This window comes from Rutilus rutilus (assembly GCF_951802725.1).
Source record: "Rutilus rutilus genome assembly, chromosome: 12".
Taxonomy (NCBI): Eukaryota; Metazoa; Chordata; class Actinopteri; order Cypriniformes; family Leuciscidae; genus Rutilus; species Rutilus rutilus.
Window position 1 is genome coordinate 10,176,582 of NC_140217.1, and position 17,933 is coordinate 10,194,514.

The 17,933-nt window shown below is 35.7% G+C and overlaps 2 protein-coding genes and 1 long non-coding RNA gene across 5 annotated transcripts; 2 read left to right on the forward strand and 1 right to left on the reverse strand.

Annotated features, from left to right (window-relative positions):
• Nucleotides 1–2,335: 2,335 nt before the first annotated feature.
• On the forward strand, nucleotides 2,336–4,675 carry LOC311300496. The gene is made up of 4 exons (XR_014629335.1): nucleotides 2,336–3,387; nucleotides 3,488–3,549; nucleotides 3,623–3,720; nucleotides 3,902–4,675. It is a non-coding gene; the product is annotated as an uncharacterized lncRNA (long non-coding RNA).
• A 5,933-nt stretch (nucleotides 4,676–10,608) lies between these two features.
• casp8l1 (caspase 8, apoptosis-related cysteine peptidase, like 1) lies at nucleotides 10,609–13,845 on the forward strand. Of its 2 annotated transcripts, XM_084426697.1 has the most exons (7): nucleotides 10,611–10,812; nucleotides 10,978–11,032; nucleotides 11,361–11,483; nucleotides 11,637–11,733; nucleotides 11,820–11,942; nucleotides 12,123–12,624; nucleotides 12,832–13,845. In XM_084426697.1, the coding sequence occupies exons 3-7, from the start codon at nucleotides 11,361–11,363 to the stop codon at nucleotides 12,992–12,994; spliced, it is 1,008 nt and encodes a 335-aa protein (XP_084282823.1). In that variant the 5' UTR covers nucleotides 10,611–10,812; nucleotides 10,978–11,032; the 3' UTR covers nucleotides 12,995–13,845. The 2 variants fall into 2 exon arrangements, with proteins under 2 accessions (XP_084282822.1, XP_084282823.1); XM_084426696.1 differs by lacking the exon at nucleotides 10,978–11,032 and having other exon boundaries at nucleotides 10,609–10,812.
• A 764-nt stretch (nucleotides 13,846–14,609) lies between these two features.
• On the reverse strand, nucleotides 14,610–17,775 carry casp20 (caspase 20, apoptosis-related cysteine peptidase). 2 transcript variants are annotated; one of them, XM_084427114.1, is made up of 5 exons: nucleotides 17,707–17,775; nucleotides 16,709–17,031; nucleotides 16,510–16,615; nucleotides 15,304–15,802; nucleotides 14,610–15,121 (listed from the first exon to the last, which is right to left on the reverse strand). In XM_084427114.1, exons 2-5 carry the CDS (start codon nucleotides 17,006–17,008, stop codon nucleotides 14,989–14,991), a joined length of 1,038 nt encoding a protein of 345 aa, XP_084283240.1. In that variant the 5' UTR covers nucleotides 17,009–17,031; nucleotides 17,707–17,775; the 3' UTR covers nucleotides 14,610–14,988. The 2 variants fall into 2 exon arrangements, with proteins under 2 accessions (XP_084283240.1, XP_084283241.1); XM_084427115.1 differs by lacking the exon at nucleotides 17,707–17,775 and adding an exon at nucleotides 17,322–17,513.
• Between the last annotated feature and the right edge of the window lie 158 nt (nucleotides 17,776–17,933).

Consider the following 17,933-nt stretch of genomic DNA (forward strand, 5'->3'; position numbering starts at 1 on the left):
AAAGTAGAAGGAAAACTAGGATGTCGGGTTTATTAAAAGCGCCGCCGTTACGGTTTACAAAGCGTGGAATGGTGCGCTCACTGGGCTGTGATCAGTTGAGCGTATCGCATTCTGCAGAGAAAGGGAAAAGGAAAGGGAGAACACATGACAGAATAACACGGCGGATATCGCATTTTACGTAACATTAAAAATTGACTTTTCAACACCGACCAGATACAATACAGATTTTTAGCGGGAACTAAATATATATATAACGTTTGTCGCGTTTTGGAACCAAACTCTTAATATATTTGCTGAGTAAGATGACATCATTGACACTTTTTATAATCGCCCTCGTAGACTCATGTAAAAGATAATAATCGCCGAGCTATATCGTAGGCTGCTATAGCCTAGGCTTAGGCTATATATATATATATTGCCCCCTCATTTTAAGATGCCCCCCCCCCCCCCCCCCCAAAAAAATAAAATTCTGGCTACGCCCCTGGTAGGAAGGAAGTAGATAAAAGCAGTGTGCAGGGTGGATGAATCGTTTTGGTTGGCCCGGTCAGCGTGCGTTAAATGCGAGCTGAAAAGTTATTTATAGCAGAAGTTTATCTTCGCGTCAGGCGCAGCTTGTTAAAAGTTGGACGAGTAACTGGTCGGCGCATCGCATTTGTTCTCAATCAAAGGCAGGGACGCGGCGAGCTGGAGCAACGAGAGCTTTTCATTCATACGGGCGAATTGCTGTCGTAGCTGTAAACAGGAACGGTAATCAGCTGTTTCTTGACTGTTGCGTGCAACTCAGAGAGCTCGGTAAACGAGATCGACCTTTAATAGAGCTATCCTCCTCGCTCTTAGCTTTTTGGGGATTAAGCCGCGATGCCGAGGAGTCGAGTGGAGGTATCCTAAGTGCAAGGTAGTGATTCACTGATGTAATTTTGTAATGATTTAATATATTAATGTGGGATGTAGCCTACTGTGCCAATTGTTTGTTTCTTCCCTGCTTAAATGTGTTGCACTATTGCTGTGAGTAGAAATAGATTTTATATATTTATTCTGTGTGGTATGTTGTAAGTGAGATCTTATACTGTGTGAAACACTATTGTGTAAACCAGGGAAAGATAATACAGTTAGAAGGAAACTGGTGCAGTTGGTTTTATGCTATGACATGTGTGCTTATGGTATGTTTGTGATTTATTGCAGAGTGCTTTCGGGGTGTAATTGCCGCTTTCCCCTATTATAAATGTGAGAACTGTATTGTACCTCCAAGGTGTATTGTACATTTTGTTTGTTTTGTTTGTTGTTTTCTTTGCTTTCCTGAAGGGGTGTTTTTTTATGAATGGTCTGGCAAACAGTTTCATAACATTGCGCAACACTTACCCAAAGCTAGCCTCTAGCGTAGATTTGGGGTGGTTTCTCATGTATGATTCAGTTTGAGCTTGCCGTGTACAGGGTTTCCATATTGGGGGTGCTGTGTTAACTAAGATTGCGGTATTTGATACACTGTGTGATAGTGAGGTTTTGCTGTTGGCCATTTGTGTGCCTATGGACAGTATTATTTGCCAACCTTCAATATTTTAACTATACCATTTGTGATAATAAAGTAAGAGATTATTTTTTGTACACCAGCCTCTGTCTTCCTTTGAATCCTTTAAGATACCTGTTGAAGGGAACTAGGTAATGCTGATAAGGAAAAGTTTCATAATGTTACATATGATTTTAATAAAACTTTAAAGATTTGATTTAAACTTTTAAGGTTATGCTTTTAAATGAATTTAGTATAAAACTCTGGATGTACTCTGGAACGCAGACTAGATTTACTGATTTACTAGATTTACTGTGAGATTTACTGTGAGATTTACCCCCCCCCCATACAGACTCATCTGGTCTGTAACTCCTCCTCTAGTCTCTGTGAGGGTCTGAAGCTTCAGTTCACACTGTAGTTTATCACTGGGAGGGTCTGGGGCTGTTATATGACAACTTAAACTATTTGCTTTTTTGGATTGTTTTTATCATTGCATAAAGAACTACTTCGCCTCTCTGGAAATGTATGGTGTTTTTATTTAGCTAAATCTTTGTTTACATTTTATTAAATTATTTATTTATTTATTTAATTTAAAAAAAATGTAGTTTTCTATGTTTAGCTGTACACTGTTAGACTTTTCTGTAATTTCTACAGTTATTTACTAAATCCCCCAGTATTATAGGCTACTGCTATTTCTATTTACAGTAAATAACTGTGATTCCCATTGCATCATGGGAATTTTCTGTGACGTCTAACACCACATACAGAGACTTACTGTATTTTTTAAATTTGCTGTATACTACTGTATTTGTCTAACACCACATACAGAGACTTACTGTATTTTTTAAATTTGCAGTATACTACTGTATTTGAGGTAACAGCCTCTCTGGCTGGCACCATTCCATCGTGCTTTTTATTTCCTAATTTTTGCCTTACACCGCGTGTCTACAACGCTATAATAGCCAGAGGCTGTATATATTGGACACATTGAAGCGACCGGACCATTAATACAAAATGCAAACCTGTTTGTCCCTCCCTTGTCAGAAATAGCGCGAGCGCTTGGACTCGGAGTACCGTACGTCAGAAATAACGGCCGCGGCGCATAACTATACACTGTCTGGGATTTGTCGTGTCGCGCGGAGCATCCAGTGTAATATCACTGGGTTCTGACTGTCTTTTGTTGGACCGCGCCGTTCGTGTCTGGCCTGGGGAAGAGACGGAATTCATTTCACCGAGAGAGAGACCAGCAAGCAAGGTAAAAAACATTCTGTGTGTGTTGACAGGATTGTGCCCAGTTTAACCTATGTTATAACGTTACTCGTCGTCAACATGGCGGTAACGAACTTTACCACGGTAAACTGCGCTAACGTTTCATTTTACAGACTTTATTAGATTATTGAATTGTCGAGTTAAAATATGCCAACGAGCAACGCTTAGTTTACATTAACACTACATTAACTAATGTGAAATTCTGTTTGGGTTGTATAATGTTGGCCTACTGATGAGAACCTTTATAGTTTTAGCATTTGTTTGCAAACGAAATGTATCATTTACTTCCATTTTTATATGTGTTTAAAGGCAACTGCAACAAACCGCCAATTCGCGCCAGTGACTTTCAGCAAGATTCCGGAGGTAACGTTAGGCCATTTGTGATATATTTTGAGATAAGTTTGCTGAAATGATTAGCAATATGTGAAAAGTGCTTTGGAGCCACTGGTGCAGACTAGGTACAATATCTTATAAAATCTCTATAAAATTGTCTAACTTCATATCAAATAAGTGACCTGCATCATGTCTAACTTTTTATTTATTACACAGCAAATTAACCAATCAGAAGATGGACCATTGTCTTTGTTCAGTCTCACCAGATTAAATGTATCCAGGTAACCACTGCAGTAAAACTCTCACTAATTCATTCATACCAAATCTAGAATTCTAAACAACTTAAGTTAATATTTTTGCATTATTTTGATATTTTATTAGGCAAAATACTCTCTACCATTGCAGTCCCACCTGACCAGGAAGGTCCTAACATCAGCGCACAGGTGGGTTAACTACTGTAGGAAGGAAAACGATCATCACTCAGCATGTGTCTTACTTTGTATTTGTCTCAAACAGGAACCCCTTCACTGCAGACAAGCTGAAATGGGCTAAAATCATCGATTTCAGTCTTTCTCTCTATGGATCTCAGCATTTTTGGAGAGAATTTAGGATTTGTAAGTATTAAAATTTAATCTGGCATAATTTTATTTAGTTCTTTTGTATGCTATTTATTGACAAAAGCTGTTTACAAATATATATTCTTAAGTTTTTGTAAAAAAAAAAGGAGGTTAAAAATAATTTGACACTAATATTTCTCTCTCTCTCTCTCTCTCTCTCTCTCTGTCATATATATAGTGTTGGAACTGGGATCTCCTCTGAAGGACTGAGTACATTTGTGTTTGTGGACACGCACACAGACCAGGGAACATTCTGATGTTGTCAATCAAGTTCTGAACAGGAACCAATCTTTGGAGCAGTTCATTTATTCAAAGGTGGACAAAACCAATTGTGTTGGCTTTTTAAAGATTATTTTGATGATGATTTTTACTCCTATGTTGTAGAAAAGATGGAGGAGTAGACAGTCAGACATTGAAAATAAAAATAAATGTTTCTTGAGCATCAAAGAGACTTCTTTCAAAAACATTAAGGCAATTAAATACTTTTTTTGGCCACTAGTGCACATGAATCCAACAAATTTTTGTAAATAAGTGAAATTATTTTTAAGGTGGGGTTATGTGTCATGTATTGTGAAAAGAACTGTGTTTTGTCCTGTGTTGGACATTTCCTTTTTGACTGCTTAAAAATGTATTTATATTCTGCAGTTTTATGAATGTAATGGTTGATATTTCATTATAATAATTGTATAAGCTAAACAACCAATGACTCTACATTCATTTTGTCAAATGCTAACGTTTTGTTTTTGATTTTATGTATGTTTTTAACAATGTGTGCAGTGAAGGACAGCACATAATGTGTTAATTTAACACGTTTACACATCTTTGTGCTAACCTTTCTGACATATTTACTTTGTTAAAATCATTAACACAATGAATGAGTTAAAATTAACACAAAAAACGTTATCCCTAAACTCACCCAGGGCCATTAATGTGTAAACATTTCACACATCATTTCCAGCATTGGCATACTGTTTATTTTGTGATATATATGAAATGTTTTAAATAAAAAAAATTGTATTTTGTGATAACTGTGTCTAATTGATTTGTATGTCAGTAGTACTTAATGTACTGTAGTACACAATTACAGTACCATACTGTAAAACTGAAATACGGTTTGGTACTGTAACTCTTAATTACAGTAACTTACTGGCAACAGTGTTGCCAGTAAGTTACTGTAAAAAACCCTGGAAAAGTCTAACAGTGTACGGGATAGCTATGGAAACCACCCACCATAAAAATGAAACCCCCGCATGGACAAAAAATGCTGATTGAATCTTTTTCACATAAATGAGATGTAAGACGACTAAGTACAGTTTTTCAACACTCTAAAGTTTTGAACAGACATTGTTTAATAACAATTATACTTTAGGTCACCGTTAAACAAAATAATTGATATCATACATAAGTCTTCTAAAAGATAAATAGAAGATATGAATGTATTGAAACTTTAAAGATTTCATTTAATCAATCTTTTAAAATATCTAATGTAAACTTTTAAGGTTATGCTTTTAAATGAGAGAGAGAGAGAACCACTCTGTGATTTTGTATTATATTATATAATTTATATACTTTTAAAGAATAGAATGTTTTATGTAAGATGGATTTTATTATTTTTGTTTATCTAAAACAATTGGTTTCAGCAGATATTTTTTATATACTTATAAAGAACAGAATGTTTTTTAACTTTAGTTAGTGTGAGATACACTTCACAGTTTCACTGTTACCTCTGGAATGCGAAGGAGGGGATGTCAGAATGCAGAGGGCGCGCGCATAGACACACAGACACACGCGCGCCCCCGTCGGCCTGCTGACAGACACGAGCGGGGTCCTCTGTTTGAGAGACTTTTTTATTAAGACTTTTAATAATGTATTGAATTTAAAAACATTATTACGACTTTTAATGTATTAAATTTAATTAAAAAACATTTTATAAAGATATTATTTAAACTTTGAAATAAATTTAGCCCTAACACAATGTCTCATTCTGATCGCTGAATAAACCCTAGGAGTCAGAGACTATCAAACGCTGGTGTGAGAGAGAACCACTCTGTGATTTATAGCTCTCAACAGCTTCTTGAACACGTGTTCAAGAGTCGTAACTCTCTAAATGTGAGATGAATTTTATTTATTCATCTAAACTAAAACAATTGGTTTCAGTAGATTTTCAGCAAGATATTATTGTATATTATATTATTTGTGTGAAATATAAAACATTATTATCACTTTCACTGTGCTCAGGAATGCGAAGGAGCGGAGCAGCTCCTGTCAGATATGGGGGTCGCGCGCGCACACACACACACACACACACACACACACACACACACACACGCACACACACGCACACGCACACACGCACACACGCACACACGGACACAGACACGCGCGCGTGCACAGGCCTGGGGTGCACTGGAGAGGCATTCAGGAAAAAACAGTCTTTTCTATTACAACTGCAATCTCATTCATAGGATGTATGGACATCTATATGTTATGAAACAAATATTTTTTTAAAAGATATCATTTAAACTTTGAAATCATTTTAGCCCTAACACAACATTCACCATGTCTCATCTCATCACTGAATACACCCCTCTGAGTCAGAGACGCTGGTGTGAGAGAGAACCACTCTGATTTATGTTTTACACACACACACACAGACACGCGCACGTCTCCTTTACTTTTTGACACACACACACACACAGACACGCGCGCACCCCTACCCCTGCTTTGACACACACGAGCTGGGGCCTCTGGTTGAGAGACTCGTTGCAATTTTTTGTGGACATCAATGGTATGGACATTGTATGGACATTGATGTGTTAAGAGCTTCTTCAACTCTCTCTAAAATAATGTAAGATGATTTTATATTCTTTTTGTTTATCTAAACTGAAAGAATTGGTTTTAGTAGCTTTTTATTTTATACACGTTTAAAGAACAGTGTGTTTTAAACCTTAGTTAAATTATTTTATAACCATTTCATTTATATTATATAATTTATATAGTTTTAAAGACCAGCATGTTTTCAACTTTAGTTTAATTATTTTAGATTATATAATTTATATTATATAAATTATATAAAGGATAGAATATAAAGGATAGAATGTTTTTGTATGACATACACTTCACAGTTTCACAGTGCGCGATGTGAAGGGTGGGAGGGGGCGCGATGCCGAAGGCGTCTGTGACATCATATAACCAGACAGAAACCCATATAACCGAACCTGACACCAACTTCAAAACTACATGATCGAGGGCTAAAAAGGTTAAAATAGGTCAAAACTACATGTCAAAACTATGATTTAGGGCTAGCTAGGTCAATAGGGCAAAAGCAACTGTCAAAATCACATGATCGATAGGGAGGAAGGGCAAAGGTTAATCCCATGACCTCATTCCGGAAGTTCAACCCATCAATCATAAGGTCACCAGAAGTTCAACCTGTCGAAAGGTCAAAGGTCAAAGTCATTAATCATTTTGAAACAATGTCCCTTATAAGGACTTCTCAAGTGCCACTTTAATTTACGGCCCGCGGATGTTGCACTTACTCTGTAACTACGTGAAACAAGGGGGTAACAAGTGTCACTTTAATTTACGGCCCGCCGATGTTGCACTTACTCTGTAACTACGTGAAACAAGGGGGTAACAAGTGCCACTTTAATTTACGGCCTGCAGATGTTGCACTTACTCTGTAACTACATGAAACAAGGGAACAAGGGGGTAACAAGTGCCACTTTAATTTACGGCCTGCAGATGTTGTACTTACTCTGTAACTACGTGAAACAAGGGGATAGCAAGTGTCACTTTAATTTACAGCCCGCAGATGTTGTACTTACTCTGTAACTATACGTGCAACAAGGGGGTAACAAGTTTGACTTAAACAGTAACTACAGAAAATAGTTCTAATTTTGCTTGCCTTGTTTTCACTATAGTAGCCCTTGCCTATTTTTAATTTTGCTTGATGACCCAACAAAATCCTGTCCTCTTTTTCTTTCTTAAGGTAAGTAGCCTATATTGAAAATTCTAAATAAAACCATAGCAGAAACTCATTCCCCTGAAATTCAAGTTTTGTTGTTCAGTAATCTCAATCATGCATTGTGAAATGATAGAATATGTGCCCCATGGTCAGGGACGTGCACAGACATTTTGAGGGGCAGGGGCTCAAGTGAAATAAAGGGCACTTCTCATAATTACGTTTTTCTTTTTTTTTTTCTTTTTTTTACAAAAAAGTGTATATATATTAACGCAACTCTGACTTCCTTTTTAAAAAATGTATTTAAAAAGTTAATTAATTTTATCTTCCTCAAACTCACGCAATTGTTTCATTTTCAAAAGATGCAACTAGTTTCAAGTATATATTTAGAATAACCTAAATAACTGCATCAAGCAGAGGGGCGTGTTTTATTAATAATTTGTTTATTTTTGCACAAGGCACTACATCATTTTAATTGTTTTGGTGTTATCAGAATACATAACACTTTAAAATCAACACAAATATTCACTCTAAACTGAAGAGGGCTGTTGCTGCTATTTTGTTAACTTTACTGAAAAAAATCACTGCAAAAATGATTGACAAAATACAAAAATACAGCAATTTAATAAAATTATTACAAAAAAAAGGTCTTCTACTTCAAAATAAAATCTGTTACTTCCATTCCCTGGTTGTCTCTCCTTCCTCCCTTACAGCAGCAACCTTCTGGGGCCATGTCCCTGTAGATGTTTATGCATGTACACACACACACACACACACACACACACACAATAACTGATGGTGACTGACATGGACTTAGTTTCACATTTGAGGGAGGACTGTATCATCATCATCATCAAATAAAACCTTCAAAATCCACATTTAGATGGAGTTTGTTTTAAACCTACTACACTCTAAAAAATATTCTGTGGCTTAGTAAATATTACAGAAATATTTAACTTTATTAAAATCTCTGAAAATCTTACTTGATTGTTTGAATTAAACTTACCAAAATAATTGAGTAAAATTTCAATAAAAGCCAATGTCATGTATGTGGTTCGTGTTGTATGGAATACTATTTTATAAAGGTTTAGAGGAAATAAAAAAAGTTAAATTACTCATAAATAAAAAGTTAATTTATAAATATTATTTTTAATGTTAACTTATTTCTACTCAGTTTTATGTATTAATGTACCAGATGCAGTTACTCAGATTTACTACATTTTTTAGAGTGTATCCTCCATCTGTTTGCATCTGTAGATTTCTTCTAAATTCACCAATTTAGATTTCTAAATTTCAGGGGGAAAGACTCTTGATGTAAGTCATTAACTGGGGACGTTCTGTATGCAAATTAGGCGTCAACTAGTGATAGTTCACTTTGAAATTAAATGTTGGTATGTTTTAGCTTACCTCAAGGGCATCCAAGATGTAGGTGTCTTTTTTTCCGCAGTAGTTTAAATTTTGATATTTTTAGGTCAAACCGTTCTTGTCTGTCAGTCATATAATGATGGTCACGTCTCAAAGAGGATGCACAGAGTCCAAATTAAAACAATTCCCCATCGTCCAAATTAAACAATTTCCCATCGTAAGTACACATTGATGGCCTAAGACACGAAACGAGCGGTTTGTGTGAGAAAACAAACAGTATTTATATCGTTTTTAGCTCTTATACACAGCCACGTCCAAGTGATCTGAGGGCGCGCGCGCATCCTGGTGTGTGACGTGTACGCAGACTGGTGCATATACACTAGATGTCGCCTTAAAGACATTCGTTCCAATGACCTGCCGTAGACAAGGCGACATCTAGTGTATATATCTATGCTCCAGTCTGCGTACACGTCACACACCAGGATGCGCGCGCGCCCTCAGATCACTTGGACGGACCTGATATTTAGATATACTATTCTTCAATAAATATATTTGTTTGATAGGGAAGCTGTGCGCAAACAGGAATATATATTATTTTTCAAAAATAGAAAAAAAGCACTCCAGAAAAAAGGGCACTTTCTCTCCAGTAATAAAAAGGGCAGGTGCCCAAGCCCCCTTTGATGTCTATGTGTGTGTGCACTGTGCACGTGCCTGCCCATGGTTAAAAAAATACCTAGGCCTATAAATATATTTTAATACCTATGTATTATTCCAAAAAGGTACGTGGTGTATGATAATGACTGAATGGTGTGCGCAGGCACATTTACTATATGAACTGCTGAACACCCAGCGCACTTTACAACCATGTCAGAGGTCTCTCCTGAATCACCACAGTTTGCAGAATCCACTTGGTGATTCGTAATGATTTGTAATTTACCACGTTTTTTTTTTTTTAGCATAGTAGGTCATACATACCATTTAATATTAAAATAGTTAGCCCATGCATAGTTATAAAATACTTACTGCATATATTATTTGTATTTTTCCTGGTTGTTACCCCTTTATTCCCCAAATATTATAAATTATTCCCTTATAATTACATGTACTTTATAGGTACACTGTCTATAATTACCGAAAAGTACGCTGTAAATTCGGTGTATTACTTACACAGCTATGGTCTACTCTGGTTTAACGTTACTCACACCTTCAGTTCCACTAATGCTCATAAATCTGTTTTTATAACAGTAAAATCTCTTTTCATGTAGTCGCTGTGTTATATTGTATCAAGTTTATCAAAATAAAATGTAGTAAGTATAGGCAAATGTTGAACATTATTCTTGTACAAACAGACGCTGTGTTAAGCAGTAGGCTACCAGTTACTACAATGAAGTATTAAATAGAAAAGTATCTGAAACGTCTGTGTATTTGACAAATATTGAATTATTTCACTTCAGCTGTGGTAAAGTCTGCAAACACAGCAGCGTCACGGGAATCAGAACTGTGTCGACTTCACGTCTCCGTTTGCAGCTCCTCCCGCCTTCATGCGGCAACTCTCTCCGATAGGATATTCTTTATGGCGGCCATTTAACTTTCCTTCGAAGGGCGGAGATTCTCTTCCTCTCCCTTTCTATCTTCCTCCCTCTCTTTCCCTTTATCTTACTGTCATGCTCTTTCCGCACTCCGTTCACAAACGGATCCTCAAAATCCTACTAGACTGATCTGCATTGTTTCATAAGCCGATCTAGCAAAAGTTGACGGAGGTCAGTACTTACTGTTTACTCAGTTTAACAGTTACGTTTATATTTTTGTATCTGTGCACAAAAGCGCGCGAAAAACTTCCTGCTTCACTGACTTCTCTCCCTTTCCATCCCTCTTTCCGCACTCCGTCCACAAAACACCTGCAAAATCTAAATATATCCTACTAGACTGATCTGCATTGTTTCATAAGCCAATCTAGCACTTTTCTTCGAGTTGACGGAGGTAAGTACTTACTGTTTACTCATGCATATGTTTACGTTTATATTTTTGTATCTGTGCACAAAGCGCGCGAAAAACTTCCTGCTTCACTGACTCTACGCACTGGCACTGCGCAGTGCCCACAGTTCATTATATATATATATATATATATATATATATATATATATATATATATATATATATATATATATATATATATATATATATATATGTATGTATATGTTGCATGTTTTGGTTTAAAACCGTGTATTGGATAATATTATATTATTTGTTGATATACAAACATCTAATGATTATGTTGACATTACGGTTTTCTTTTTATTACTCTCAGATGGATGAAACTGGCCATGTCAGTAACAATGTTCAGATAAGTCAGGCTACCAAGAATGAGCAAAATAATGGCAAAGGATCAGATGAATCACAAAGAAAGAAGGCTGTAAGGTGTAAATCAAAAGTAAGATTTTCATTTAATTAAGACTAGAAATGTCCTGTTATTTTTTTTATAGATACATGCTATTTGAGAAAATTATATTTCTGAACCATTGTAATATATTATTATGCTATTAGTAGCATTGCTCTATTTAGGCTATTTATTTTTACCATATAGGGAGCCAAAGAAAACCAATGTGTTCAAAAGATTAAAAGAAAGTGCCTTCAAACCACTGGCAATATTTCAGACCATTACCCTAAAAAGAAGCATGCAGGTAAGTCATTTACAATCTGTGTTATGTTAGTAAACTAGAATATATGCCAAGCCTAGCCTTCTCCTAAACTGTCCTTATTTTCACAGTGACAAAGCAGAATGAATTTTATTCCATGTCAAAAAGACCTTGTGGATATTGTTTGATCATCAACAACTGTAATTTTGAGGATCCGTCACTTAAAGACCGGAAAGGGACAGACAAAGATAAAGGTATTTTGGGGAGTTTAAGGGATACACATTTCTAAATTTGTATACATATGTAGTGTATGCATATTGTATACAGATCCCTACTTTAAAGTAACCATGAACTGAAAAGGTAGTCTACTATTAAATATGTCAAATATGGCTTTATGACGAAGACCTAACTATACATTTGACTTTGTCTCCTAGATAATCTTACCAGAGTGTTTGAGAACATGTTTTTCGAAGTTGAGGTGCGGGCCGATTTGCGAGCCTTGGATATGCAAAATGTGATAAAGGAGTTTGCAGAGAGGGATCACTCTCAGATGGATGCCTTTGCTTGCTGCATCCTCTCCCATGGAGAGAAAGGCTCTGTTCTGGGAATAGATGGAAAACAAGTCCCGATTTGTGAACTCACACAGCCTTTTGCTGAATGCCGCACACTAGCCAGCAAGCCCAAGCTTTTCTTCATTCAGGCCTGTCAAGGTAATAAGGCCCAGGAAGGTGTGTGGATGGCAGATGGACAGGAGAGCATAACAGAAGATGAAACATTTGAGGATACTTATATTCCTGCGTTGCACAGTGTTCCTTTAAAAGCTGATTTCCTAATCGGAATGGCCACAGTAGAGCAATACCTGTCCTTTCGCCACACTAAAGACGGGTCTATCTATATCCAGGAGCTCTGCAAGCAGCTTGACATTGGCTGTCCACAGTGAGTTGTGGTCTTTATTTTGATCATTTTTGCATTTGGTGTTAACATCCATTTTGGGTGAGTTTATCATCTTGGAAACACATTGTGGTCTGATCATTCAAAGCACCATCAAAAGATTGGAGTGCATGTGGCTATATTGCATTTATGTATTGATGTGTCCACAACCTACTCATGTAACTTGTTTGTATCGTTTTCTTTTTTTGACAGGAAAAAGGATATGCACTCAATTTTGACAAGGGTGAATAGAGCAGTGAGCTCCCAAACCTTTCAGTGTTCCAAGCAGATGCCTGAGGTTCGCTACACTCTAAACAAAACACTGGTCCTTCCCATGAAGCAAATGCATTTGTGGAAGAAAAATATCCATATTTAAAACTTTATCGAATAAAATAACTACCTTTTAAAAAGCCCTCCAGTTCCTTATCATGCTGGGTCCATAGAAGACTAAGTCATAATGTTTGATAACCATTAGTTAATAATTGACCTGATTTAGAATTCCACTGCTGTATTTAAATAACTAGCTGACAAATCAGAGGCATAGAACAGCTCTGAGACAACTTAAGAGGTTAAATCAATTGGAGATTGAATACATTCTGTATTTATACGGATTTCTGTATTTTTCAACCTGGGACCCACGTGAACTGCGTTGACATCGACATTGCCGCAAACAATGAATAAACAAACGGCAAATGCTGCGTTTCCTAATGGCTTGCTTTCGGTGGCTCCATCTTGCGGCTGTATGCCATTAGAACAGTGTGAATGGATGTTTAGGAATTTCAGTTAAATGTATTGTAAGTTAAAACAACTGCTTAAAAAAAAAAAAAAAAAAAAAACCGTGATAAATACTTTCCATCCAATGCTTGAATATATTCAAACTCAATTTTTGCTGACATATTTTATCCCTTAAAGTGATATTGAATACAACAAAAACTGCTGTTTTAGCTATTATTGTGTATTTACAGAATTATTACCATGTCAATTTTGTCCCTGCCTGTGGAAATGTGCTTTGTGATCTGACATACGGTATACTGTTTCTATTGGTCCTACCCAATGGCATGTTTCTTTGTTGATGAATTTTCATTTTAACTTGATAATGTCGTGCATTTCATTGAGTATTTAACCAGGGTTTTGTATTTAAACTTTTTAAAGACTTTTTACATTTGCAGTTTGGTTAATATGCACATGTCTGGAAAACCCCTGTGCTGTAAACACGAGTTTGTCATTAAAAAATGAAAAACAAATTGGTCTCAAATTACTCATGATTCCCGTCACTTGTACAGATGTGTCAAATATGCTGTGTAACAAATCAAATGTAATACCTGTGGTAAACAATAGCTAATAACTGTTTCTGTGAAACATTTGGGCGATCGGAGAACCACTGTATATATTTATATATCCGTCACGGATAGTTCCTATAGTGCTGGTAGACCCTACTCTGAAGTATAACACGCCAACATCCAGGTACTTTTGCCAATAGTTCTAGGAACTATGAAATGGCAGGGAAAGAGTTAAGAGATATAGTGAACTGGAATTCTTCCTAGTCAAATCTCTATCTGCAATTTAATTATGGATATCTCAATCTGATCTTTGACTTGGAAGATCTTGTTTGGAGATATCTGCATTTAAATTTGATACTGGGAAAATTTTAAATAAAGATACATTAAACTACAACTACTGTGTGTACTATCATTTGATACAATGCACTTATTGTTTACATTAATGGTTTTACATTGTACTTATATTTAAAAAATATCAGAATGTAATTAAAGCTTTAATTAATTTCTGTAATTAAATTTATTATTACACTGTTGACTCTTCCTAACAATTGTACCTAATGATTTTTTTAAGTAGGTATAGTTATTAAAAAGACACCTAATATAAAACCCCTACATTTGACACATACCACTCTGGTCATCCTACCTGATGCCATATTTATGTGTAGACTTAATGTGTATTGCAGGTATACATTAAATTGCATTCCATTTTTGCATGCAGTAATACACCATATTGAAATATTATTTATTATAAAATAATTAAATGAGTGTATTTATATAGGGTACAGAAAGTGTACATAGAAAAGTATAACATTTTGTATCAAGAAATGTGTAAAACGTATCTGCAAAAATACAATAATTAACCACTGTTTATAAAAATAAAAAAAAGATCTCAAATGGCTCAAATTGATTCCCTTTAAGTAAACAGTTTTAGCCCTGATTTAAAAAAAAAAAAAGAAGTCCTTTAAGAACATGGAAGAGTAAAGTAAACATACTGTATATATATTTTTTGAGATTCCCTTATAAATGATCCTATATTAAGATAAAATATAAAAAAGACATATTGAGCCATCTTGGCACGACATAGGAGCTTTCAGTGGTTCACTGGCTGCAGGATCAGTTTCTTCCTCATGGCGACTTCATGGACAGGCATTTGTTTGGAATTGATCCCCTCACGGCTAACCTCATTATTCACACTAAGCAGGATCGTCTGGATGTCGGTACCCCTGGGGACAAAAAAATCAATAAATCATTTTTAAAAAATGTTGATAGTACATCTAGTTCTGATTTTGTACATGTTATCGATTTCAGTACATTTAACTTTCCTTTATCATTTTATATACTTTGTATAGTCAAATGTTCATAATGAACATAAAACTGCTGCATGGAATCTTTGTTACAAACTTACAGTGGACAATGTTTCTCTAGGTTTCGGCAAAGTGACTGAATAAACCAGGAGCCCACTTCTGACTGTCTATAAGAAAGGTGACCGTCAGTGGTTGACCTGGCAATGAGGAAATCCGTGTCAGCTGGGATTGTGATATCAAAATCATCACCATCCACCTCCATCTCTGATTCTCCGCCTTCTGGAGCATCCGCTTGGACTTTCACACGAAGTTGATTTTTTTTCCCACGACATGCCTGTATAAAAAACAGTTTGGGCTTGCCGGCTAGGTTTCCGCAGTAATTGCCAGTGAAAGGCTCCCGTATTTCATCTACAGAAACAACACCACCATCACATCCATAGACTCCTTCTTTTTCGCCATGGGAGAGGACACAGCATACAAAGCAGTCTCCATCTACTGTCGTCCCCAGGTCTGTGAGGAGTTTCTTCATTTCAGCTGCAGTTTTATTTCTGTGCACCACCACCTCAAACCCCAGCCAGCGGAAAACTTTGGCAAGAGACTCTGGGGTCGAAAAGAGAGAAAATAAGCAACTCCATACATTCATCGATATAAAAAATTATAAAGAAATAATATTTATAAAAATTGACAAATAAATATTATAATTTAATGAAAATATATATATTTTTATAAATGTATAAGTCTATAAATATTTATAATTATTAAAACAAATCAACTATTTTCTTTCCCGAATTATTTTCTTATAGTTTCCTTTACACAATAAGTGTAGATAATCCTGCTTATACCATGGTATTTTCCTGGCATTGACAATTTAAAGCTGTAATTGATTTTTGCAGCATCAATACTTTAAAAACAGCAATAAAGGTATCACATTAATATAGAACAATGATTAAACTGACTGGAACTAGCAGCGCATTAAACTGTTTTACTACACACCTTTCAGCCAATCAGAATCAAGTATTTAGACAGACCACCATGGTATAACTTAAAATAGTGGTTACACTTTATTTTTAAGATGTCCTTGTTACAGTGTAATTATATACATTTAAGTACTGAGTAATATTAATTAAAACCAGATACTTATAGGGTTACGATAAAGGTTTGGTATATGGTTAGTTGCATGTAATCATACTTAGTAGTACTATAGTAACTACATGTAACGTGTAACAAGGACACTGTAAAATAAAGTGTTACCAAAATATCTAATGCTAAATACCTAAATACAATGCAAAAATGTTTAAAAGACAAACTTTGGTCCTCATCTGATCCGCTTCTTTCTTTCATGGTCGTAAAATTCACATTGTTGATGATTACGCAGGTACCGCGTGGAATTCGTTCTATTTTGTATTGAGAGACCTGAAATGAAAGCACATATACACACATCAGTGGTACAGAACATACTTTAATTTACATTCATTTGAATATATGATCATTAAATATTGACGTTACCTGTACTGGAGAATCAAAAATGGCATGATCCTTTAACGTTGGAAAACTTTCCAAAATGTCACCCTTAGTTAAAAGGTCTATGAAATTGCGACAAGTTTCCTCCCCCTTTCCAATGAGTTTGTCAAGTAGGTTGATGACTCTCTTCTGTCTTTCAGAGATGTCTTTGAGGTTCATGTATTCACGATCAGTAATAAGTCTAGCCTGATGCACATGCTGCAAGATGAATTCGGCCTCTACAGATAAAGTGTCTATGAGGAAGACTTTATCTTTGCGAATTCTCTGAAGGTATTTTTTGTCCATTTTTCAAAATCAATACTGATGAACTGGAGAGAAGAAGAACATAGATGTTAGTTTATGTCAGAGCATCTTCAGGACAGTAAAATATTGTTCAAATTCACTTCAAAGCAAAGAAACATGTTATACAATAATACGAAGTTGCAAAGAGTCAATAACCTAATAATGGCCAATAGCACTGACATGGACAAAGTGAAATAAAACCTCTGTACATACATTATTAACAATAAGTAACACAAACCAGGCAAGTGGCAGCTTGTGCATGCAAGTTTAAAAGGACTTGATGGTCACAAGGAAACAATTTCATGTTACAACTTACAGCGTTCAGGTGAGCAGTAAGTTCACTTATGTTTTAAATAGATTCATCTATAGTTCGATATAGATATGCTAAATATAATACTTATTTGACAATTGCTATAATAACGTGTTTATAACTTTAATATTAAATCGTTCGTTCGGTTTAAGATTATCTGACGTAGGCTACCGAATAAAATAAATTTAGCCTACTTCCTATTTGTTTTGCTTTCATTTTCCCTTTATTGCAACGAGGTAGGCTAATAGCCTACTGTAGCTTCAGCTATTTATTTGCACTACTTACATCACATTATTACAAAACGTACAAAACGCAAACATCGATCGATCTAATTTGCAATAAAAGCTATTAGCATAGATGCTTGAAGGTATTTGTTATATAAAACACCGACCTTCTTGTCAGATGAGTCTTTCCCTCGCAGAACTCAAAGGCGGCAAGGCGCGCAAGGATGAATTAGTGTGGGGTTGCCAGATATTCTGGGTTGCCTAGTCTTCTGTTGGGTAGATCTATGTGAATTATCAATAAAAATGTACTACCCTTTAACTAACCTTTAGGAAAATATTGATAGTCAGCCTCAAGAAGTCAAGCTAAATTTTGTAGTATGAGTAGCCTAGTTTT